Consider the following 25,101-nt stretch of genomic DNA (forward strand, 5'->3'; position numbering starts at 1 on the left):
AACGTAGCATTGATTGCTATTTAGGATCTTTGCGTTAACATTTCCAACTTACCACTCATTTCGGTATGCATTTACCAAATCGAAATGCCTCTGATTAAATCCTGAACTACAATACAATACTGTAGAAATGGCAGTGATTGTCGCTCGCAATGCCTCACTAATGAATGAAGAACAAAGAACCATTTATGAACACATCATGCTCGCAGTCTTGGCAGGATAAGGTGGATTCGTTTTTTGGGCGCAGCAGTTGGAACTGACAAAACATTCCTTATTTCGATAATTCTTGCTAAAATAGGATAAAAAAATGGTATTGGATGGAGGCAGAACAGCTCATTCAGTATTTAAACTGCCATTTGATATTCAAAATATCCCAGCCACGGTGAGCAATATTAAAAAACCATCATCCATAGCCAATATTCTGAAACAGTATAAAATTATCCCACACAATTATTTGCTTCAGGAGTTAGACAGGACTTTGAAAGGTGTAAAAAAACAACGACAGACTATTTATTTGTTGGCACTCTGTTACTCCTTTCAGGTTATTTTAGACAAACTCTTGCCGTTATTCGGCGTTCAACATTTGCTGATGAGATCAACGTGGTCTTAAAATCATCGCCACTGTAGCGTAATGTTGAAAAAGTACAACTGAAAGTAAATATGCATGTTCAAATGCTTCAAGATCCATCCGCTGAAACATTCTCAAAACAACTATTAGATATAGGCGAACGAAAAGATACTACTAAAGTATATATATATATAGCATAATTTACAACTAAAGGCTGGATCTCCGGTAATTTTGTTTCATAATTTGAACCCACCACGATTAGAATTAAAAAAAGAGGCTGGGATGCGACCCACACTGATAACTCCCCATCCCGTCTGTCGATTTGTCTTGCTTAAAAGTTTGTCTATATGTACTCGTATCAATTTTTACCAAATTTGCGTACTATTTTTTGTAGATTTTATTTTTTTATGAAAAAACGGATTGTTGGATTTTTATTTCATATAAAAAATACTGAATATCGAAATATTTTTAAGTTTTGAAAAGCTATTTGAGTCGAAAATCAATTTTTAAAAACTTTTATATTTTTTTTTTAGGTTGGTATAAATAAAACATTCGATTCGATTTTTCTCAACATTTTTCAGAATGTTGACAACAATATTTCTTGTAAGATAAAATAAGCTTAAAGCCTAAATTTCAAGTTTTTGAAAAGATATTTTAATCGATATTCGATTTTTACCAATTTTGAGTAATGTTTTTTTTTTTGATTTTTATTTTTTAATAAAAAAAAACTGTCAATTTGATTTTTCTCAAAATTTTATCAGATGTCAAAAACATTATTCTTCGTTGCACAAAATTGTTTTGGAGATGAAATTAAATCAAATTTTGAAGGTGACAAATTTTTTTTCAGTTTTTTTGATTTATAAAAAAAACCGTTTAATGGATTTTTTCCAAAAAATATACTTGTTTGTTATCACGTTTCAATATATTATATAAAATATAAAATTTAATTAAGTTTCTAGCATTTTTGGTTCGTAAGATATTTAGAGTTAACCAAAATTTTCATATTTTCTTCAAACTGCTATGGTAAAAAAACCACCCACGCAATTTTCTTGAGAGCCCTTTCTGCATCTTTCTGTCTTATTAACTGTATTACAAAATTTATTTGATATCTCTTCTGGTTATTGAGCTATGGGAGACGATAAAAACGACGCGAACGTACGTACACACGCACGCACAGACATCTTTCTAAAAATCTTTTATTTCGACTCTAGGGACCTTGAAACGTAGAGAAATGTCAAAATTTTCAATTTGACAAATCGGACCCATTACAATAACTTCTTATGGAGAGTTAAACATTAATGAAAATTGTCATCGAAGACATAATTCTAAATGGCAAATTCCGATGATTTGTTATTTTAATATTTTGTCACCGTTTACAGTGCTCTATATCTCTACCACTTATATACCAGATCCTTACACACTTACAATAAGTTATTTATTTCTAACAAAGTATTTTCTAAAATTTATTTATATGATAAAACAACGTGTGTTGGGTTATCTAGTATTATATAAAAGTTAATTCAAGTCTCTAGCATTATTGGTACCTGAGATATTTATATAGTTAGCCAAAATGTTCACCTTTTTCAAACTGCTTAGTAGTACCCGTGGCATGATGGTTAGTGCGACTGTCATGCAAGGGGTCTGGGGTTCAATCCCTGCCTGTGCCACCTTAATTTAAAAAAGAAAAAAAAATTATTTTTGCGGGTACTGCCTCTTGCGATTAATTGACAATTCCTTCAAGAGTAATTCTTGTCATGAAAAAGTGCTTTCTCAAATAAGCCGTTCAGATTCGGCCTAAAATTGTAGGTCCCTTCCATTCATGACAACAGTACTCGCACACAGGAATGGTTGCGAGTTGTAAGTCACTATACCTTGGTTCAAAAAGGACTGTTGTGCCGCCAAATTTAATTTATTTTTTTAATGGTACCTTCTCAATTTTTCTTGAGATCCCTATTATTAGTATAAAAAAATGTATTTAAATTCCATATCTCTACTTTGTCTTGAGCTAAGGACCACGTAAGAAACGTCACTCACAAACACTGCATAGACATCTCTCTAAAAGCTCTTATTTTGAATCTAAACGTCGAACACAAAAATTACAAAAATTTCCTTTGGGAAGTTAATAATTACGAAAGTCTGCCAAGACACTCACTACGTCTAATAAAGGGTGTCCCAAAATTAACGCAAGATTTGAATTAAATAGAAAACGCCGTTTTTAGTCTTTTGATACTTATATTTTTATTGACTCGTAAAGTACATAGAATAGGGTTATGTATGGAATAACACATCGGACAAATGGCCTCCACGGCTTTGCATGCACATGGGCACTCTTTTGTTAAAATTTTCCATGACCATTCTGCATATATGTGGCTGAATTTCGTTGATACAGCGTTGAATCTTTTCCTTTGGTTGTGGGCTTGTTGACATAACCCCATAAAAAGAAGTCTAATGGTGTTAAATCACACGATCTAGGAGGCAAATTTTGATCACCGAAACGAGAGAGTACACGACCTGGAAGTGTCTCATGCAGTAATTGAATTGTTTCACGGGCTGTTTGACATGTGGCACCGTCTTGTTGAAACCACATATTGGACACATCAATATCATCCAATTTTGGCAGAAAGAACTGTGTAATCATGTCGCGATATCGAGCACCAGTAACAGTCACTGCTTGACTAGCATCATTTTCAAAAAAAATATAGCCCAATTATGCCTCCAGCCCAAAATCCACACCATACAGTCACGCGTTGTGGATGCATTTATTTTTCGACAATCACATGTGGGTTCTCCGAACCCCAAATGCGGCAATTTTGGCGATTGACAAAGCCATCAAGATGAAAATGTGCTTCATCGCTTAGGATGATTTTGCTCCAAAAATAGGGTCCATTTGTTGATGTTCAATAATCCATTCAACTAACTCTCTTCTCTGTCCATGGTCATTAGGCTTCAATTGTTGTGTTAATTGAATTTTGTAAGCATGAAGAAACAGATCTTTGGTGAGTATACGCTGTAGAGAGGTTCTTGAAATTTGCAATTCTTGTCCACGACGTCGAATTGAGGTTCCTGGATTGTCAGCAACACTCTCACGCACTGCTTCGACATTCACATTTGAACGGCTTGTTTTTGGACGACCAGTGTGTTTGGCGTCTCCAACGGATATAGTCTCCATGAATTTTTCAATTAATCTCTTCACAGTTGACGAAGTTAAAACACTATTCCGACCATATTTTGTATGAAATTTTCGAACTGCAGCCGCCAAGCTTTCACTATTTTTGAAAAATTCTTTAATAATGAAGACACGTTGTTCTATCGTGTAACGTTCCATTTTTAATAACCCTATACTGTTAGCTGTCAAATTGCTTTTTTTCAGGGTTACCAACACTTCACTGCACAAATGGCGGCAAATTCAAATCTTGCGTTAATTTTGGGACACCCTTTATGTAACAACAGAAAAAGATAAATGCAGTGGTCCATATTAACCAAGTACTCCACATTACCTGACCTTACCCTATACCACTGATACGATTACCTTTGTTTTTGCAACTTAATTTATATAAAAACGATTCTAATTTTTAAAAGGCCGTTTGAGTTTTTCAGACTCATATTTTCAGAGACGTTTAAGACCGAACAAAATAAAATATAAATGAATTTTAGTAAATTGATTTTCTCATAACCTTCGATAAAACCTATACCCTCTTGACTTAAATGAAATTTTCAAAAATTGTTTTCCTCCCATACAATATCTTCATTGTCAAATGATTTAAAGTGTATCTTCATAAAAAACGTCTACAGCTGTTAAATCACACAATCTAGATGGATTTTTTAAAAGAAATTTTCTTCTGACATAATACGACAGTCATTTTCATAAACGAACACAAAAATGGCTTCATGTAGTAAATTTCCAAAGTTCTTAGGTTCTTAAGCAAAAATTCAATAATAACAAAGTCATAAGAAATATTGAAAGCTTCTTCTATAAGTCTTAAATGTGTATGTACATACGCATGTAACATATATATTTGGTATAGGTATAGGCATGCAGACGACAAAAATTTCAAGTTATGTTCGCTCGACTATGGTCAAGTCAATTAGGGTTTTGGCAATTTTTGCAGGCGAACAAAGAAACATGTCCTTTGACTTGTGTTTTTAACCTTGAATTATGGCCACTTATTAATGAAAATACTGTTCAAGGAAAAAATAAAGTAGTGTTTGCTTTTATGAAAAATCTATCAAATGCTATAAAGTATACCAATACCTATACAAGTATATAAAAATATATAGAATTGAAACGTGCCAATAGGATAACAAAAACAAAAAACGAATACAGTGGACGTCCAATATAACGAATGCCCGATATAGCGAATTTGCGATATAACGAACGCTTTTGAAATTTACATTAACATCTCTAAATAACGAACGATGATAAAAATTTGCTATCCGATATAACGAACGCGCATATGTATATATTGCCTTAAAATGATTTTTTTTCTTGCCATTGTGATCTGTGCATGTATTTTTATGTCAACACATAAGTTTATTCTCGTACATATGTATATGTGTGCGCCAAAGTTTCAAAACTGTAACAAGCTTTCTGTTTTTCGTTTAGTCTTCGCGTCGCCTACTAAAACATTTTTGTTAGAATTCTTATTTTTTGGTTTGTCTATCGCTATGCAGTTTTGAATGTTATATACGGTCTTACACACACAAATTCAATGACACGACGGCAAGATAATGTTAGCAGTTAAATAGTGTTTTTGTTGTTTGAAGTCTCGTCTGGTTGAAACGTTTGTAGATTTAGTTTTGTGTACAAAATATTAAAATGAATACAAAATCTCAACGTACTCGGCTTTCATTAAAGGACAAAGTCAAAATTATTGATGAGTGCAACAAAGGCGTTTCACTTAAGGAAATTTCATAAAATTCCGTGTGCCAAAATCAACAATATGTGGGATTAAGAAAAGTCGCACAAAAATCTTGAAGAACCTGAACTTGACACACAATGGCTCTCTACAACGTAAATCTATGCGAAAGGGAGAGTTTTCTAATATGGAAAATCGGCTGTACAAATGGTTTCTTAGACACACAGTCCCATAAGTGGTGCTATACTAAAGGCTAAGGCTAGTGTTATTCATCAAAATTTTTTTGAATGTAAAAGTCGATCGATATAACGAACGCTCTCGATATAGAGAATGACCTCGAACATTATATCATTCGTTATACTGGACGTCCACTGTATAGCCAAAAAACCTTATATAACATCAAAAAGACTCCTGCCATTTTTCTTCCTTTTCGTTATCCCTTAATTATTATTATTATGGTCCTTGATGTTCTCTTAGTTTATTTTTTCTTTCTTTTTGTATATATGTATGTATATTATTATACTGAGAGTATATGTGTTTTATTTTTGTGTATATCTAGTTCCTCCATTAAATATAAGACTGCTTGGAGCGCATACACCACTATCGGCAGGACGTCGATATGATCTCTTGTGCCAAAGTGCTGGCTCTCGACCGCCTGCTGTGATAACGTGGTGGCAAGATGGACAACGATTGGAGAAAACCACAGAGACGGTATAAACTTCTTTTTATATAAAACATTGCATGTGTAATTTTGTTTTTTCGTGTGAATAAGTTTCTTATTTTTTGAAATCTTGGATTTTTTTTTCATTAAATTGTAGCTATAATTTTAGAATAAAATATAAAAGGATTGAATTTCGTCTTAAATGATTGCAATAGGTTCAAGACGTCTCAAATAAGAGTTGCAATAATTAGAAAGTTCGAAAATTATTGCAACAGTCAAATATGTTATGTTCTGATGAAGTTCTTTGAAATTCAGTTATAAAATCTGGTGTTTTTTTCTGTAGAAGAAACCTTATCCAGCAATTAACTAATATGAAAAGCTTGAGTTTAAATTCAGTCAATAAGTCAACTGAACTAATTCTCAACACCAACATAGAATCGGCTGGCATGACATCTAGTAGAGATAAGGACTTTAAATCTAGATGGTTAAACATGCTCTTGACATTCTCCAAATCCACTGGCCCGAATAGTATTCCCGCTACTTTTCTGGAGAGTTGTTTTTAACGTTGGCAAGTTTTCCACCTGTTCTATTCTACAGATCTCTTTCCGAGCCGATGGAAAACAGCTAGTTCACTGGGATTATCAAAAAGGTAATCTCCCAGATGAAGTCTGCGTCTTAGTGAAAGAGCAGGGCAAGATAAGAGAAAGTGAGAGATTGTTTCCTCTTCTTCCCGATCCATAAAGCTCCTGCCTATAAGACAGTTTCCGTAAGAACACCTATTACGGAGCTAATATGAAGTCTGCTTTGAGATAACAATCCTTTAGAGCGCTTTAGGTCCAGTGAAGGCCTTATGAGTTTTGTGGCTGCGTACGTTGGTAAATTGTGCCGCCTAGAGTTTCTTATCGCAAAAGCTGTTTCTTTTAGCTGACTTTTAAATGTTACTAACGGTATACCTATGTTCGGTATGACGGTTCCATTTTAAGCGAGTTCATCGGCTCTACAATTTCCTGTGATGTTTCTATGGCCCGGAACCCAACAGAGGTGAATGTTAAATTGCTGCGCCATCTCCATAAGAGACGATCGACAATCAAGGGCCGTTTTGGATTTGGTTGAGACACCGTCAGACGATGCGGATATCACGTTTTCTCTTACCCAGGAGAGAACCGCTTTGATCGCTAAAATTTCCGCTTGGAAATGATCAGCGAGGAAAAATAAGAAGCTTAGATTAAACTTTTCTGAGTACACACCACTACCAACTCCCTCATTTGACTTGGATCTATCTGTATAAAAATGGAGAAGGCAATGGAAGGTTTTTCCAAATTGGGGTTTTGAAAGAGTGTAGTCTATGTACTCTGGTAAAGAACCGAAGAGGTTCAAAATGTTGGATTGTTGGTCCATTGAGATGAGTCGTTGAGTCTTATAGCAGTACTCAATGCCACTTGTTTGCTGAAGATGTCGAGGGGTGTCAGATGGAGGAGAGTGTCTAACGCTGCTGAGGGTGTAGTTCTCAATGCCCCGCTTATGCAGAGACATGCAGTGCGTTGGACTCTGCTGAGTTTGTCGTAGTATGTGACTTTCTCCAATGCAGTCCAGCATACTGCAACCCCGTACATAAGTTTTGGTCGGATGACCCATGTGTATAGCTAATTGGTTATGCGAGGTTACTTTTAAGTCTGATATAAAGTCCGCAGTGATCGGCCCATCTAGTGAGCATAATGAGTGCGTTTTGGAGTAGTTCTCTCAGTGTATAAGGATATTTTCCTGTGCCGGCAAAAGCAACATCATTGGCATACGCAATCACTCTGTAGCCTTCCCTCCCAAGGGATATTAGCAGTTCGTTAACCACTATGTTCTACAGGAGAGGGGACAGAACACCACCTTGCGGAGTGCCTCTACCGACAGACCTTTTCGTACAAAAATCCCCTAACTTAGAGTTGATGATTCTGCTTTTTAGCATTAGATTAATCAACTTACAGAGTGAGTATTCGACGTTTAGGGTTATCATAGCAGAAGTGATAGTGGATGTGTCAACGTTGTTGAAAGCGCCTTCAATATCCAGGAAGGCCACCATAGTATATTCCTTTTGCTCTAGGGAGTATTCGATAGTTCTTACCAGAGAGTGCAAGGCTGTTTCTACCGATTTTCCCTTGCAGTAGGAATGCTGAGACATCGATAGTCTCTTATCAATGCTATCACGTATATGGATATCAAATAATCGTTCCTGAGTTTTGAGAATGAATGATGATAGGCTAATAGGTCTTAGGTCTTTAGGGTTGACATGCAAGCAAACTTCCTTTAATTCTCTCAATCGCTGAGGTATATAGACCAGATCTAGACAACTTTTGAAGATCATCTCAATGATGGGCAAAGTTATATCGATAGTATGTTGTAGCTCAGCTATTACGATTTGATCTGGACCTGGAGATTTATAAGGTTCGAAAATATTCAGAGCCCATGTCAATTTTTCTTTTGCAACAAAACCTTGAAAAAAAGTTAAGTTAATACCCGACCCAGGACGGATCTGCGAAGTGGGTGTCTAGTAGCAGGCTTCGTGTTTCTTTACAAGAGTTAGTCCTAAGTTAATGAGACCAAGTCAATTAGACAACAGAACTAATTCCCAACACCATCAGAGAATCAGCTGGCATGAGCTCTAGAAGAGATAAAGACTTTAAAACATGCTGTCAATACTCACAAATCAACTGGCCCGGATAGTATTTCCGCTGCTGTTCTAAAGTGATGTTCTTTAATATTAGCAAATTCAGTGCGTAAGCTTTTCCACCTATTCTATTCTACAGGTCTTTTTCCGTGTCGATGGAAAACAGAATTTGTCCACCTTAACCCTAAAAAATCCGAATCCTCCTTCCCCTCTAACTACCGTCCAATAGCTAACTTCCCTTCTTTGCAAGGTCAAGGAAAAGCTAATTAAGTTTCAGCGTAAGAAATATTTTTAAAAACCAAAGCTTCTTTATGACCGCAGTATGGTAGCAATATATCTACCGGTAATTTCATGGTTTATCTCACCGAACGGTCTAACAAAGCCTAAGATTTTTTTAGAGAAAGTAAGATCATTGCATTTAATAGTTCAAAAGCATTTGATAGAGCTTGGCATCAGGCTCCCTTATCAAAAACACCTGCTTTTGGTATTGATGAATCTCTTCTTTTCTGGTTTATAAATTACCTTCGGACAATGCTATCATTTAATTAATTAATAAATTAATTAAGAATTTAAACAATTTAATTTAATGCGTCTAGGAGACTGAACAATTTTCAGTCCTAGGTATATGCATTACAAACCAATTGTTGTGGCGTGATCACACATTCAACATCGATAAGAATGCTTACATTTTCTCAGACGATACAAGAAGTTTTGTACCCCTTATGATCTGGACATATATATTCGAGAAGTACTCTTATAACCCACTTGAGCTTTTTACACAGAATTCAAAGAGAGCTCTAAAAATTATAGGTGACCATCGTCTAACTGAAAGTTTAAAACCTCTCGAACACCGTCGTAAGATTCCATGATTTCATAGCCAGTTGCATTCATCCCCTACAACAATTTAACCGTAATACCCATTCTTCTAATAATGGTCAACAGTTTACCCTTGAGCTAATTTTGAACGTACTGTTAAGTACTAAGATTCCTTCTTTAGTTGCACTACACGAATGTGGGATGCTCAACCAGAATCAATATTTTCCACTGATTTCAATTTGCAGATATTCAAAATCAGTCGTATCCTCCTTTTCTAATTGCTGTGTGTTTAATTATTATAAGGGTATTCGCATCCTTTTCGTAGTACCCGTAGCATGATGGTTAGTGCGTTGGACTGTTGGACTCGAGATTCTTTTTAGGGAACTGAAACTGAGCTTGGAAGAAAACTATTTCATCTTGGCCGGTGATTTGAACGCAAAACATGAAGATTGGGGAAATCAACATAGTAATTCCAGAGGTAATCATCTTTTTAATTTGATGAATCTTTACAGCGTTGAATATGGCATCGACCTGCTGGCTACTGAAAGGCCATCGTACCCAAGAAGCGGCTCCTTTCTGGACCTTTTGCTGTACGACACCAGACTGACAGTTACAGACAAAGTGGGTAATCACCCGCGAAACTGCTTACAGACAGTCGAGTACGACAGTGATCACTGCGGACTGGCTGCTGTAATGCAGATTCCAAACGAACGCGTGGAGTTGGAGGAATACGTTCCAACGCATTCTTACAATTACAGTAAGATGCGGTGGCCTCGTTTCACCAATGCCCTAGCGAGAGAACTTCGTTCGAGTGACATAGCCCCACCAAACAACAGAAACCTGACAAATACAGAAATCGACCAACACTTACAACAGATGAACGAAACAATAAAACGAACAATGGAACGAACAATCCCAAAGTACAAAGAACGGGACCAAATGGACGCACAATGAAGGCACAAGAGTGGCTTACTGACAAGACTCAAAAACTTGCACAGACGACTTACAGACCCACGCGACTTGGAAGTTAGGACACTGAAATCGTCAATAAAAAATGTCAATCTGTTGATTAAGGAAAACTACAGGCTATCAATTAACAAGTACTGGGACCGCAAGATCCGGTCAGTTAATTCGAGTGACCCTAGTATGTTCCCCAAAATCAACAAGATATTCAGGAAAAAAAACGATAATGACCTTCCGTGTCTTAAACTCCAAAGAACTGAAGAGAACAGAAACGTACTCAGGACAGCGCAAATAGATCCAGATTAAGCCATCTTTGACGATGACTTTTACATAATTGAAGATCCGAAGGAAAAAGTAGAAGCGGTGGGAGCTGCTTTCCAGCAAGTGTACAAGGTGAATGTTAGCATTCGCCCCAACCACGACCTGGAAAACAGAGCCCTACTTAATCACTTTTACCTCCGTAATGATATCACACATTAGCGATCTGAGAACCGCGGTTTCATGCGGTTCAATGACGATTCCTTGGCAAATGCCATAATCGCCGAGCAAACGGGACCAAGTCCCTTGTTAGTGACGAAGGTTGAGCTTCAGCTCATCTTTAATTCAATAAAAAACAAAAAGTCAGCAGGTGTCGATGGTATATCCAACGTTGTACTAAGACATTTACCGATGGAAGCAATTGACATATACACCACGCTCTTCAATAATGCACTGAAAAATGCATATTATCCAGTGCATTGGAAGACTGCTGTGGTTCATCCTTTCCCGAAAAAGGGAAAGGACAACTCCAACCCGTCAAATCTTCGGTCGATAAGTCTTCTTCCGAGCATAAGCAAAGTTTTCGAAAAAATCATTAATAGGGCTCTGACTACACGGTTGTGACCGTACGGAAAAAAACCGGACGGTGACCTTTTGTTAGAGGCGCGAAGAAGAACATATATGCTTTCATATTATAAGGTCACCACAAAATGCCTTCGGCTCGCCGTGCAGCAACCGTCTACTGCCACTACAGTATACGGCAGCCGGACGGCGCGATAAGCTTAATGGCGTACGTGATGAAATGGATGTTTTTACATCATACGATTTTATTCGTGCGGCAGAGTTCAATCAGCCAAGCCACTATACTAAGCACATATATCGTTCGGCGCTGAATCTGAACCGTTGTTGAGTTCGGTGCGTTGCAAGTTCTTTCAATAAAAGCTTCAAGCTTTAATGTCACTCATTCTAAATGATATTTCCTCTTTGAGATATCTATAACAACTAATATGTGTACGATTTGGTGTGTCGTGTGTGGCGGAATGGTACATTTGGTGTCAGTACACCAGTGTACACACAAGTGTGGTTTCTATGGGCCGCTTTATGCTGAATGAATATGACAAAATTAATTCTTAAGCAAATCTTATAGTTCAGTTTTGCAAATAAATTTCGAACTTTCATCTAAATCCTTTCTGCAAATACTCAAAAAATAATCAAAATTTGTTTAAAATTTAAGAAATCCAATGCTTTGGAAACCAACCTACATTCGATTTCCATCATCTTACACATTCTTCATTCAAGGACATATAACATCAGCCATTATATTTACCATCAAACACATAGACAAAAATAAAATCAATCCCAGTAGGTATGCGGGTAAATAGATCAAGAGTGAGATTTTATTCTTAAAGTGCAACCCCTCTCACTGTGTGTCTGGACGAAAAACCTCCCATCATGCGAGTATTGTTCCATAATATGATTCTGAAGAGTTGATACGTCTTCTTCAACTTCGACCCACTTTTAAGCCATCTGTTGTTACTTTATCGAATCAAAATAAAAAAAAATAAAAGAATTTAAAAGGATATGCAACAAATGAAGAACGTATTTTGTCCTTCAAAAAACCCACCAGCATTATATACAAGAAGAGGATAGACAGAAAAGAAGTGTACTCGTATGTTTACTCAGACAAAAACCCACATACACAAAATAACCTTGAATGCACTTCAAATAAAATTGCTTTCTTTTGATATTAGAACGAACTTTGATCGAAGCAGAAGAGTTGTGGTGCATCAGGACAAAAGATGTACAAACTCGATGGCTTCGCTCCTTGATGCACTTTCTTCCTTTGATGATGGGTTGGCCGCGGACAAAGTGGATGTAGTTTTTTTTTTGTATCTTTATTTTCTTGTATTTGCTTTGCGTCCATGGAAATATTTTCTTCTATTTTATAGACTGTTTTTTTTTTTAAGTGAATCTTTTCTTTGAGTTGGTATTTTATCTGAATTTATTGGATAGGAAAAAGGAATCTCTTTAACGTAGATCTAATTTAAATCTTGTTTTTTTTTGTTGGTTTTTCTTTTTCACAAATATAGACCTCAAGTGATGGAAATCAAACAACGAGTACATTGTCAATAACACTAAGCAGAGCTGATGCTGGAAAGTATCTATCTTGCCGATCCTATAATCATGCAATACCATCCGAGCCATTAGAAGACGGTTGGAGACTCGATATTCAGTGTAAGTATATTAAATTTAGTTATCTCAAGTAACCCACGTTAACTCAGGATAACTGTACCACTTTCCTCTATTTAACATATATGATACAGATTTATACATTTTCAAACCCATTAAAAGAATATTAATAATTTTATAGGATCCGACATCTAATGTTTTTTTTCATGAATGGTTACACTTAGCTCATGTCTGATTTGACAGATAATTTGGCTTATCCTTCCGCTGGACGAATATCGTTGTGCAAATGCTTGAACAACCAAAAAATCATCTTTTCAGATGAAGCTCGTTTTGATCTTGGCGGGTATGTAAGCAAGTAAAACTGTCGAATTTGCCGCACATAAAACCCGCACGCCTACATTGAAAAGCCGATACACCCAAAACGAGTCACTGTTTGGTGCGGATTTTGGTCCAGATGTATAATTGGGACTTTTTGTTCACAAAAATTGAAGACAAGGATATTGGCAAAATTAAGTTTCAACAAGACAGCCCTACGTGCCACACAGCCGAAGCTACACTCGATGTTTTTATAGCATTTCAAAAAAAAAAAGGTGTTTGGCGGACCCATTACAAGAAAATGTTGATGGCGCTGATTCTATTAAAATACATGGTTCTGAAACAAATGATTTTTACAACTCTTCTCATGAATGTGAAGCATAAATTCAATTAATGCTTCCCAAATTTGAAGAGGCATAGAACTCATTATAAGCAATATTAAGCTTACGTTTGTGCTCATAATCACAATTGTAAGAAAGTTCGCAGCCATAGAGCATAATTGGGATAAGTAGTGTTTTTGCTAACACTAACCTTGTTTTTAATTGAGTAACTTTATAGTTAGTCCACAGCATACGAAGTCCTCCGTAAACTTTTCCTATAGTCAATCTGATATGGTCATTCCAAGAAAGTGTTTTTGTAAAAGTTATACCTAAATTCTTTGCAGAATCGACAAACTTAATTTCCTTATTATCAAGGTATATTTTAGGAAAACATGATGTATCTGCAGGCTTTCTTGAAATTACCAGACATTTTGATTTAAGTGGGTTTACACAGAGCCCATCTTTCTTGAACCAAATATGAATCCTATCCAATTCCTCATTTACCTCAAAAACTGCATTTGCAACAAGACCTAGAGGAAAGCTTTTCCGTATTTGAACATCATCTGCATACATATCTATGTCGGAAATCCGCAAGCATTTAGGTAGATCATTAATTTACATAGAAAACAAAAATGGGTCCAATATAGAACCTTGTGGGACGCCTCGCTTTAGTATGAGAGGTTCAGATACGGAGCCACTAACTGCAACCACCTGAGATCTGCCATAAAGGTATGATTGTACTAATTTTGCAGAAAAATGAGCGAAGTTAAACTGATTTATAAGCTTGCTACACATGACATTATGATTGACTGTGTCGAAAGCCTTTGAAAAATCAAGAAGAATGAGAAATGTAACATTGTCACAGTCAACAGCTTGTCGGATATTTTCAACAACTTTGATAAGAGCTGTGGTACAGCTATGCTCAGGACGGAATCCAGATTGATTAATGCATAACAAATTGTGACTGTTCAAGTATTTCTGAATTTGAAGGTTCATTAACCTTTCCAGGACCTTTGAAAGAAATGGAAGGATGGCAATGGGTCTGAATTCGTTTTGGTTCTTAGGAATCGGAATGATTTTAGCTTTTTTCCAGACAGAAGGAAAAACGATCGACATAAGGATAGTGTTGAAAAGATGCGTTATGTATTTAAGAACGTATGGAAGTATAGCTTTAACAAAAACCGGATGAATTTCATCAAGTTCAACTGAATTTGATTTTATCAATAAGCAACTTTCTAATACATCAGTTTCATCAACAAGTGTAAAACTAAAACTTGGCGAAGAAAACAGGCTATTTACGATTGGGGTACTGAAAGTTTCATCAATGACTTCTGGGCATGGATGAGAGATGAATTGTCTATTAAGTTCATTGCAGTCAATATTATCAGTAATAGTATTTTTCTGTTTTCCGATGCCAATATCCCGAAGATTTTTTTAGAGGTTATGTTTAGTTTGAGAGGGGCAAAGAAGCGTCTCTTTGATTCACGTATCTCAGTTGTTACCTTATTTCTTAACCTTTTGAAATTATTGAAAAGCACATCAAATCGAAAATGCTTCCAACATTTGTATGCTTGGTCACGGGTTCGTATTAAGTCTCTTATGTTACTATTTAACCAAGGAGTGTTTTAGCCGTTATTGTTTTTGTAACAAGTGGAATATAAGAGACTTTCTATGTTATTCTGGATAAAATCCACCTGCTCATCGACAGATGGCATTCCATAGATCCGAAACCATTCAATTTGCCTCAAATCATCTTCCAACTGACTAACATTTTTACGTTTGAAGTTTCGAAAACTTATAGATCTGTTTGATTTCAAAGGTTCACAGTGAAAGGTCAAACAGATCAGATAATGACGAGAGAAACCTGGTACTGAAATTTGGTCAAAGTGAAGAGCCTTATACAAATGACTGATGAAGAAAACATCAAGTAAAGTACTACTATGGTTGGTAAAATGAGTTGGTAAAGATGTATTAACCGGAAATAGATTTAACATGTCCTGTCTTGTATACTCTTTCTTTATTATATGAACCTGTCAGCAAAAAAAAGTTGGATATCATCTTACGGTAGCGCTCACCATTCACAGTAACGTTACGATTCACATCATCTTTGAAGAAGTACGGTCCAATGATGCCACCATCCCATAAACCGCACCAAACTGTGTTTTTTTTGGATGCATTGGTAGCTCTTGCAATGCTTCTGGCTGATATGCACTCCAAAATCGACAACTTTGCTTATGTAAGTACCCATTGAGACAAAAATTTGCTTCATCGCTGAACAAAATTTTTCGGTAAAAAAGTGTATCTTCGGTCAACTTCCCAAGAGCCCTTCACCAAAAATTATACGTTGTAGTAGGTCGTTTGGCTTAAATTCTTGAGCCAGCTCTGTTTTAAAAAAGGCATCACACTTGAATCCTTCAGAAAAATTGTTCACGTGGTTAAGTAACAGAAGTCCAATTGCTGCGAACAGCGACGAATCGATATTGGATAGTCATTATCACCACTGTATAATAACCACGATACAGTTGCGATATTTTCTTCAGTTCGCACTCTCCGTAAGCGTGTTGGATACTGGTACGCATCAGAGAATACCTTAAGGCAACACTCAATGCCAACAAGCAGGAATCCGCGCTTGATCCTCCTTATTGATCTTATTAACACCCTGCGGATCATTATTGAACAGTGCGTTGAATATTGATCAACACTACATCTGCTGTTCATCGATTTTGAGAAGGCCTTTGAAAGCGTTAACCGAGAGTATATCTGTTCAGCTTTATGGAGAAGAGACATCCTGGAAAAACTAACTGCTTTTATTAAAGTAACATGTGGTGGATCCAAGTGTCACGTTCTGCACGATGGTAAGTTTTCAGATGATTTTAAAATCCGTAGCGGAGTCAAACAGGGCTGTATTCTGTCACCAATATTGTTTTTGTTAATGATAAGCGATGTACTGCGCTTCAGCTTGTCAGGTAGCGGAGGGATCCAATCGACTTTTTCATCCTATTCAAAGCGATTGGACTAGGACGATGTTTGCTTACTATGTCTTAAGATCATGGATTTCCATTAAATGACAACAAGTGTGGAGAGAGATGCAGAAGTTTTGGGGCTGAAAATTAATTCTGGCAAACCAAAAACCTTCAACGTCGGAATCCGGCCATCTTCTCAAATAAATATTTTCTCCCAACCAGTGCAAAAAGTTGACAGCTTTAAGTACCTTGGAAGTATTATCTCCATCGAATGCGAGACCGAACAGACGTTATCTGCCGCATCGTCGTTGAAAATTTGAAGGAATAACTCTATCACCTTAAGGACAAATCTACAACTGTTTCGCACAAATGTCGAATCTGTGCTTCTTTATGCGTGCAGCACTTGGAAGGTTACTTCAGCCATTACAAGAGTGCTGCAAACCTTTGTGAATAGATTGCTTCGTTACACCCTAAGGATTTTCTGGCCAAACTGTATATCAAATAAGGTCTTTCATAGAAGGACAGGACAAGCCAGGAACCTATAGACTCTATAATACGCAGTTTGTAAGTGGCAATGGATTGGACATACGCTTCGAAAAGGTAACGACTGCATTGCCGGCCAACCAATGCAGTAGAATCCACTCACACAAGAAGGAAGAAGAGCTGGAATGAGGCGGAATCAGCGTCACTAGGCAAAAGTTGGAGGGATCTAAAACATATCTCCTGAAACTGTACACGATACCGCGTAGGCTTAGTAGAGGCCCTATGCCCCTTAAGGGATTTGCAATGGACTTAACAGGTCTAAGGACCTAAGTTAGTAAAGTATAAAATGTAGCACGCATTTTGATAATAATTCCATACACCTTCATATTGATTGTTCAGATTATTAAAAACGACGAAAGCAGGTTGTAACAGCTAATTGATAGTTGTTTATTTATTCACAACACAAAATTTACCAAAAAAGTCCTCTCAGTATGGCGATTATGGTGGACCGTATCAAGACGAAACTGACAATTTTTGATTTTGACGAGATTAAGCCATAATTTTAGTTATAAGAGAATTTGAGTCTTTCAGTCTTAGCTTCTCTAATAAAGTTTTCGTTTAATGTAATTAAGGTTTTAAGTCTTAAAGACAAAAAATTCAAAAGGTTTCACGTCTTTTAAAACAAGAAAGTTATGACCATTTTAAAAATAGATACAGTTTAATTCTAAGGGTTTTGCAAAAAGTAAAACAACCTAAGTAGATGATATGATTCAACTTATGTATCAATTTATTCTATTTGTAACATAAAAGATAAATGGCTAAGGTAAAATATCTTAATTTTTTTCAATTTTCGATATAAATCAAAAAAGTAAAATCACTTTTGTCAACTAAAACTATTTTACCACAAAACTTTTTCGGCGTTTGCATTTGAACTCAAGAAATTTTACCATATTTTTTAAATAAAAAAAAATATAAATGAAAACGCAAAAACGATTTAACCGACCTAATAAGCATCTTATCGTGAGATGCTTATTAAATGAAAAACTTTGAAATCTTTTGGTAAAATCTTACTTACTTACTTACTTAAGGTGGCGCTACAGTCCGGGGCGGACCTGGGCCTCAACCAGTATGCGTCTCCAGCCAGCTCCGTCCCTAGCTACCTGTCTCCAGTTTCGCACGCCAAGTTGGTCCTCTCCCACCTGGGTGCGCCACCTGAGTCGCGGTCTTCCTCTACTGCACCGTCCCTCGGGATTGGACTCGAAGACCTTCCGGGCTGAAGCGTTGATGTACATCCGCTCTACATGACCTAGCCATCTAAGCCTTTGGACTTTAATTCTGTTAACTAGATCAGTGTCGCTGTACAGCCCGTACAGTTCGTCGTTATATCTTCTCGACCATTCTCCATCTATGCATACGGGACTCAGCGCCATAAATGAGAACCGGGATGATGAGTGTCTTATAGATGGTGATTTTAGATGCTCGAGAGAGGACTTTACTTCCCAATTGCCTTCTAAGTCCAAAGAAGCAGCGATTTGCAATAGTTATTCTTCGTTTGATTTCAGCGCTGGTGTCGTTGTCTGTGTTAACAGCGGTGCCTAGGTAGACAAAGTCCTTAACTACCTCAAAGTTATAGCTGTCCATGGTGATGTTTTGACCAAGACGTCGTCGTTCAGTGTCCTTTTCTAATGACAGCATATACTTGGTCTTGCCCTCATTGACCACTAAACCCATCTTCTTCGCTTCCGTCGCAATGCCCAAAAACGCTCCACTGACATCACGCTTTGATCTTCCAATTATGTCAATATCATCTGCGTATCCGAGTAATTGGATGGACCTTTGGAAGATTGTGCCTCTAGTGTTGACGGTTGAGTTTTGCACATTTCTTTAAAGAACGATGTTGAAGAAGTCGCATGACAGTGCATAGCCTTGTCTTAAACCTTTTTTGACATCAAATACATCGGAAAGATCTTTTCCGACCTTGATAGAGTAGCGTGCATTCTCCATCGTCATTCTGCACAAACGGATAAGTTTGTCAGCGATGCCAAAACTAGATATTGCTCGATAGAGCTCTTCCCTCTTCCCTATAGATGCTGTCATAGGCGGCTTTAAAATCGATAAAGAAATGGTGGGTATCGATTTGAAGCTCCTGGGTTTTTTCCAAGATCTGGCGTAGTGTGAAGAGTTGGTTGATAGTGGACTTTCCTGGTCTGAAGCCACACTGATAAGGACCAATCAGGTTGTTGACGGATGGCTTCAGACGTTCACATAATACGGCAGAGAGGATCTTATACGCAATGTAAAGGAGACTGATGCCTCTGTAGTTGGCGCCGTTTAGAGGGTCTCTTTTCTTATGTACAGGGCACACTATGCTGATATTCCACTCATCGGGCATGTTTTCTTCCTACCATACTTTACAGATGAGTTGGTGCATGCTCCGTACCAAGTCATCGACTGCTGCTTTGAATAATTTGAATAATTCGGCAGCGATGGCGTCAGCTCCAGCAGCTTTGTTTGACTTAAGTTTAGATATACATATCTTCACTTCGTCAAGGTAGGGTAGGCGGAATTGTTGATTTGCGTCGCCGAGGTTGAGTGGTTCTATCTCCCTTACAGCGGAATTCGGTTTGTCATCACCGTTATATAATTTTGAGGAGTGATCTTTCCATATTCCCAGCATAGACTGCGGTTTTATTACGATGTTCTGCTGATCGTCTTTACAGGCTTGGTAAAATCACTTAAGGCAAAAATACATCAATAATTGTTTTTAAAAATTCCACTTTTCAAAATTTAATTTTATTATTCATATAATTGTATGTATAAAGACAACTATACTTGAAAACTGTAACTTCTTAACCTTCTTATTTTTTTTTTAAACAAAAAATGCAAGCTAAAAATCCGTTTATTGAAAAACTATATAAATAAATGCTTTTACCTTTTGAGCACAGTTTTGATTTTATTGATATCTAAGTCTAATTTCTAAAAAACCTACAATTTTAAACCTCTTTAATACGAGTTTTGTCGTGAAACTACCTTTTTAGAAGAGCTCAATAAAATGGGTTAAAGACAGATGTAGCTTTGCTAATATGGGTATTATTAAGTGTCAAAGCAAGTAATTGCTGTAATTATTGTGTTTAATAATTCATTTATATCTACTATTTTCGCACATAACTGCACTATAATATAGCCTTTCTAAAAATAAGGCTAAATAAAGGTATAAACTTAATTGGAATTTAATTTACCATTTAGCTTCATTTTATTATCTCAAAGGTCTGTATAAGCTTATTGAAACAGCACAATACCAAAATTATTTATTCAAATGATCAAATTCTTTTGATATAGCATCAAGTATAAAAGGTCATTATTTGCAATATAATTGCACTGAAATGTGTCAAGTACACAAACAAATAAATTCTTCTTACATGCCTAACTCTACATTTCTTAGGTTCCATTCTTGTAGAAGAAGAATATCTTCAAAGCCAAAGCTCCTTACAATATTACCCATTTACTAAAATGTTCAAATATCAGTCCATGTCTATAGGTATTATGTTTTGGAATAAAAGCTAAATCTTTGGTGATTTATGATAACAAAAGAAACTTTGTGTAAAAGATGTACAAAATTTTGTATCTACATAAATGAATGTTATTGTACGAGTAAATATATACATATTTATAATATCTGAACAAAAATTCGTTTATCTGAAAAGCAAATACTTATCCCCTAATTTATGCGATGGCACATCTTCAATTTATCGATACTCGATTTATATACATTACAAAGCAACAAAAGTATCTCTATCTAAATATAATATAGTCCTTTTTTAGTACATTCCATAAACCTTACTTCATCGAACCGAACTGAATTGAACTGAACTGAAATTGTACTGAACCGAAAATAACAGAACACAACACAAGATAGAAGAACAGAATTGAACTGAACTGAAAATAGAAACATGCTTATTTCTACATCACATATTACTCAAACATTATATTATTCAATTTTCGATATTTATCTTTCTTGCAGACGTTCCCGAGACCTACGTTCGTTTGGGCACATCCCTTGACCCCAGCTCGATACGAGAGGGCACAGATGTTTATTTCGATTGCTTGGTAACAGCCCATCCGATTGTTTACAAAGTCGAATGGCGGCATAATGTAAGTTCGTTCATCATCATCATGAGTACTCGTACAATATTGTATTATAATCGAAATTCTAAATACTGAACTCTTCGACGAACCGAATCTTACAAAATTTTCTTCCTTCTCCCTATATCCTTGATATCCTCTTCCTTCTTTGCACGCCAAATACACAAATATAAATGGAGAAATACACAAATATCTTGATCCCATGCAGGCTTGAAGAAATTCTGAAGTTGACGCTTAAAGCGTTCGTCGTTGTCAAATTGCGTCAAACGGTGGGCGGAGGGGGGGTACTTTCCGTAAGTCTCCGTCCGGTGGCAAATTGAAATTTGAAATTAATCGCAATACTCGAATAATTCAAGACAAATACAATTATCTCCAAAGAAAGGACGACTTCGATTTCCACATTGTTCTATACATTCATCTGTGTGTATTATGCTGTAGAGTGCACACATCGAAGAGAGTACTTAGGTATTATGATTGTTGCAAAACTCGAATTACAGTTTCTGGCAAACTTTGGTTTCAACGTCGTCGTTGTCGAGGACGATTGTATTTCGGATGCGTTCAACTGTGGGCCTATACAACTCGAAGTCTCTATTTGTATTGCATTAAAGGATGTGTGATGCAATTGAGCGAAATCAGCTTCAGCTTCAGCATCACAGGAAAGACGCTTACCATGTGTATGTGTTTGTATTGAATTGAGTGTATACAAAATACGGATAACAATTAATCAGAATATACATATATAGAATATAATGTGGTATAAATTTGCGCTGAACTAAGTTTACTACATTGCCGTAAGATTAATTGTTATTTTCGTCATTCGGTTCGAAGGATTCATTTCTCTTTTAGGGTGAACTCTTGTATTATATAGTTTATAATGTAAATACATAATTATTTGAACTAAAGGAGTGTTTTGTATATACATATATCTAAATACATTACGTACAATGCAAATATACATACTATTAACATCATGCATCAAATAATATACTGAAACAAACTTCAGTTATATTATTATAATGTTGTTTAAATAATAAACGTTTGAATTTGTTATACATATCGTCTTATTGAATTTTACAAGTGTTCCTTATAATAGCTGCCTATTCTATGTTTATGCTTATGCATATGTATAAATAGTCCTTCGTGGGTAAATAAAATCATTTTGAGTACCTACATAAGTGTTCTATATTTGTACATCGAAACATAGAATAAAACAAATATGTGTAATGGAAATCGGACTTAATCAATTTAAAATTAATTAAATTGACAAATCGTTTATGTATTTACTTTTTTTAAAGAAATACAAGATGAAAAGTAAATTGATAAACTAAAAGCACTTCAAGAATCTATTTATATCTCTGTTATAAATCTTCAAGGATCATATGTTGAACGAAAGAAGAAAGGAATTATTCTTACCAAAAAATAAACTGTTATTTGAATAAATTCAATTCTCTACTTTTTTGAAAAACAAAATATTAAAAATTTTATTGCATTCTTGAGGAAAGACTAATATTAAATTAATTATAGGAAGATATTTTCATACGTCCGATTTGTCGAATTGAAAATTTTGAATATTTATTAAATTTTGTTGAGAGATTTCTGTGTGCGTGTGTGTATGTACTTTGGAAAGTTCATATGCTTTTTTTCATCGGCCAAATCTCAGAATCGGAAGTTTTGTTTAAAGGATCAAAAATCAAAAGATATAGAAAGGACTTTCATAAAATTTTAATATTTTTATTAATCAAAATAAACCTAAACAAAATATTTGTTACGCAAAATATTTAGCAAATAGAAAATAACATTACCTTCAAAATAATTGTATGCATCAAAACACAGCGTTTACAATTTGTGGAAAAATTTAAAGTTAATTAAAATTGATACAAAAATAATGCATAAATATTGGTAAAAGTGGCTATTGATTTCAAAATAATTATTTTATTTTATGAAATAAATTCTTTTCAATCTGAATTTTTCTAAAAGAAATAGAAACCCTACAAATATTCTACTTAAAATTGAGTAAAGACAAGAATTTTTCGGGAACGAAGACAGGTATTGACATCAAACTTATTTCATTATATGAAAAATATGGTTGTAGTGATCGTTGCGTGATGATTGGTCAGTAAAGGACTATCATGACAGATGTCTTGAGTTCAATCCCTGCATTGGCAACCTAAGATTTGTTTCATGAAAAGCACTTACTCAAATTATACGTTTGGATTCGACACATAAATTGTAGGTCACCCAAGAAAAATACTAAAACAAATACAAAAATGGGTCTCTATTAAAGAATCTTGAAGGGAAAATATTGGTTTAAAACTTTTATTTACCTACACAAAGTGGTGTTATCAATATTTTGTAAACGTTTTTTAAATATCGACAGACGAGAAAAAATACGAAGTTATGGTAGTTCACATCCCAGATTTTTAAACTTCAAATAGGAAGTTATTGTAATTCGATTTGTCGAATTGAAAATTTTAACATTTTTCGGCGACTTTACTACTCAATTGCCTTCTAAGTCCAAAGAAGCAGCGATTTGCAAAAGTTATTCTTCCTTCGATTTCAGAGCTGGTTTCGTTTTCTGAAAACTGTACCTAGGTAGATAAAGTTTGCAACTACCTCAAAGTTAGAGCTGTCTGTGGTGATGTTTTGTACTTGATCTTTCCCTCATTGACCACTTAACCCATCTTCTTCGCTCCCGTCCCAATGCTCAATAACGCTCCACTGACATCATTTTGTTCAATGGCTGACTTTCGTGGTTTGAAGCCACACTGATAAGGACCTATCACATTGTTGACGAACGGCTTCAGAAGTTCACATAATTCGGCAGAGAGGATCTTATATGAAATGTTGAGGAGACTGATGCATCTGTAGTTGGGTCTCCTGTCTTATGTATTCGCAAACTAAAATGAGATTCCACTCATCGGGAATGTTTTTTCCGACCATATTTTGCAGATGAGTTGGCGCATTGTCCCTACCAAGTCATTGCCTGCGACTTTGAATAATTCAGCAGCGATGCCTTCAAGTACAGCAGCTTGCACTTTGCGTTAACCTTGTTGTGACATCATTACATCTTTTCGATCGCGAGCTCCTCATGCTCTCTTTTGTTTCATCTAAGGTGTTTCTCTCTCCTCTCCTGCTCATAGAGCTCGTGAGCAGCTCTGGTCCTTTTGTGTAGCGACATTTTGTTTACCATTTTTTTATATAATAAACACACGGTCAAGGGGATTTTACTACCCTTATTATGCAGGCACAGTGTGAGCCCTAGGAAGAGGAGACAAGATTTAAAAGGAGATGCCGATGCACATTGGTTTTGAATTCCTGATTATTGCAATGACTAGGAAAGACAGAGTGTGGTAAGGCATTCCAAATTCGTGTAGTACGGCTAAAGAACGAATATCTGTACTTGACAGTACGGCTGAAGTTGAACTCGAGCGTATACTGATGAGCATTCCTAAAAGCTCGAGGATTACGGTAAAACTGTTTAAGGGGAGGAATTCAACTGGCTATTGCACTAGAGTATAAGCCGTTAAAATAACGGTAAAAAAGGGTCAAACAAGAGACCTTACAACGATGTACAAGCGAAGTAAATGAACTTATGATGATATTATCATCTATCAATTTAAATGCTCTACGTTCAATACAATCCAAGAGGCTTAAGTAAGTTGCAGGAGCACCAGCCCATCCATGGATAATGGCAAAAGGGGCATATCTCGCTTTAACGAGACAGCATTGGGTTTTCGAAGCATTAAATTCCATACGGTTTTTTAATCCCCATTGAACAATGCTATTTAGGTCGGAAGCTAATGAGCTTATAATATTTTTTCCTTGCAGTTCCACATCCGAAGAAGAGGCATGTGAGTCTGAAAACGAATATGAAAAGCTAAGAGTACTATCGTCAGCGAAACAATGTATTGG

At 36.0% G+C, this 25,101-nt stretch overlaps 1 protein-coding gene across 1 annotated transcript in view; it reads left to right on the plus strand.

Annotated features, from left to right (window-relative positions):
* The first annotated feature begins 5,890 nt into the window (after positions 1-5,890).
* The window catches only part of LOC129940058 (kin of IRRE-like protein 1), a 36,734-nt gene continuing 17,523 nt past the window's right edge, over positions 5,891-25,101 (plus strand). The window contains exons 1-3 of the mRNA XM_056048289.1: positions 5,891-6,132; positions 12,866-13,010; positions 21,068-21,198. Coding sequence (XP_055904264.1) covers positions 5,929-6,132; positions 12,866-13,010; positions 21,068-21,198 — 480 coding nt within the window. The 5' untranslated portion in view covers positions 5,891-5,928. The remainder of the gene's footprint in view (positions 6,133-12,865; positions 13,011-21,067; positions 21,199-25,101) is intronic.

This window comes from Eupeodes corollae, chromosome 1, assembly GCF_945859685.1.
Source record: "Eupeodes corollae chromosome 1, idEupCoro1.1, whole genome shotgun sequence".
NCBI lineage: Eukaryota > Metazoa > Arthropoda > Insecta > Diptera > Syrphidae > Eupeodes > Eupeodes corollae.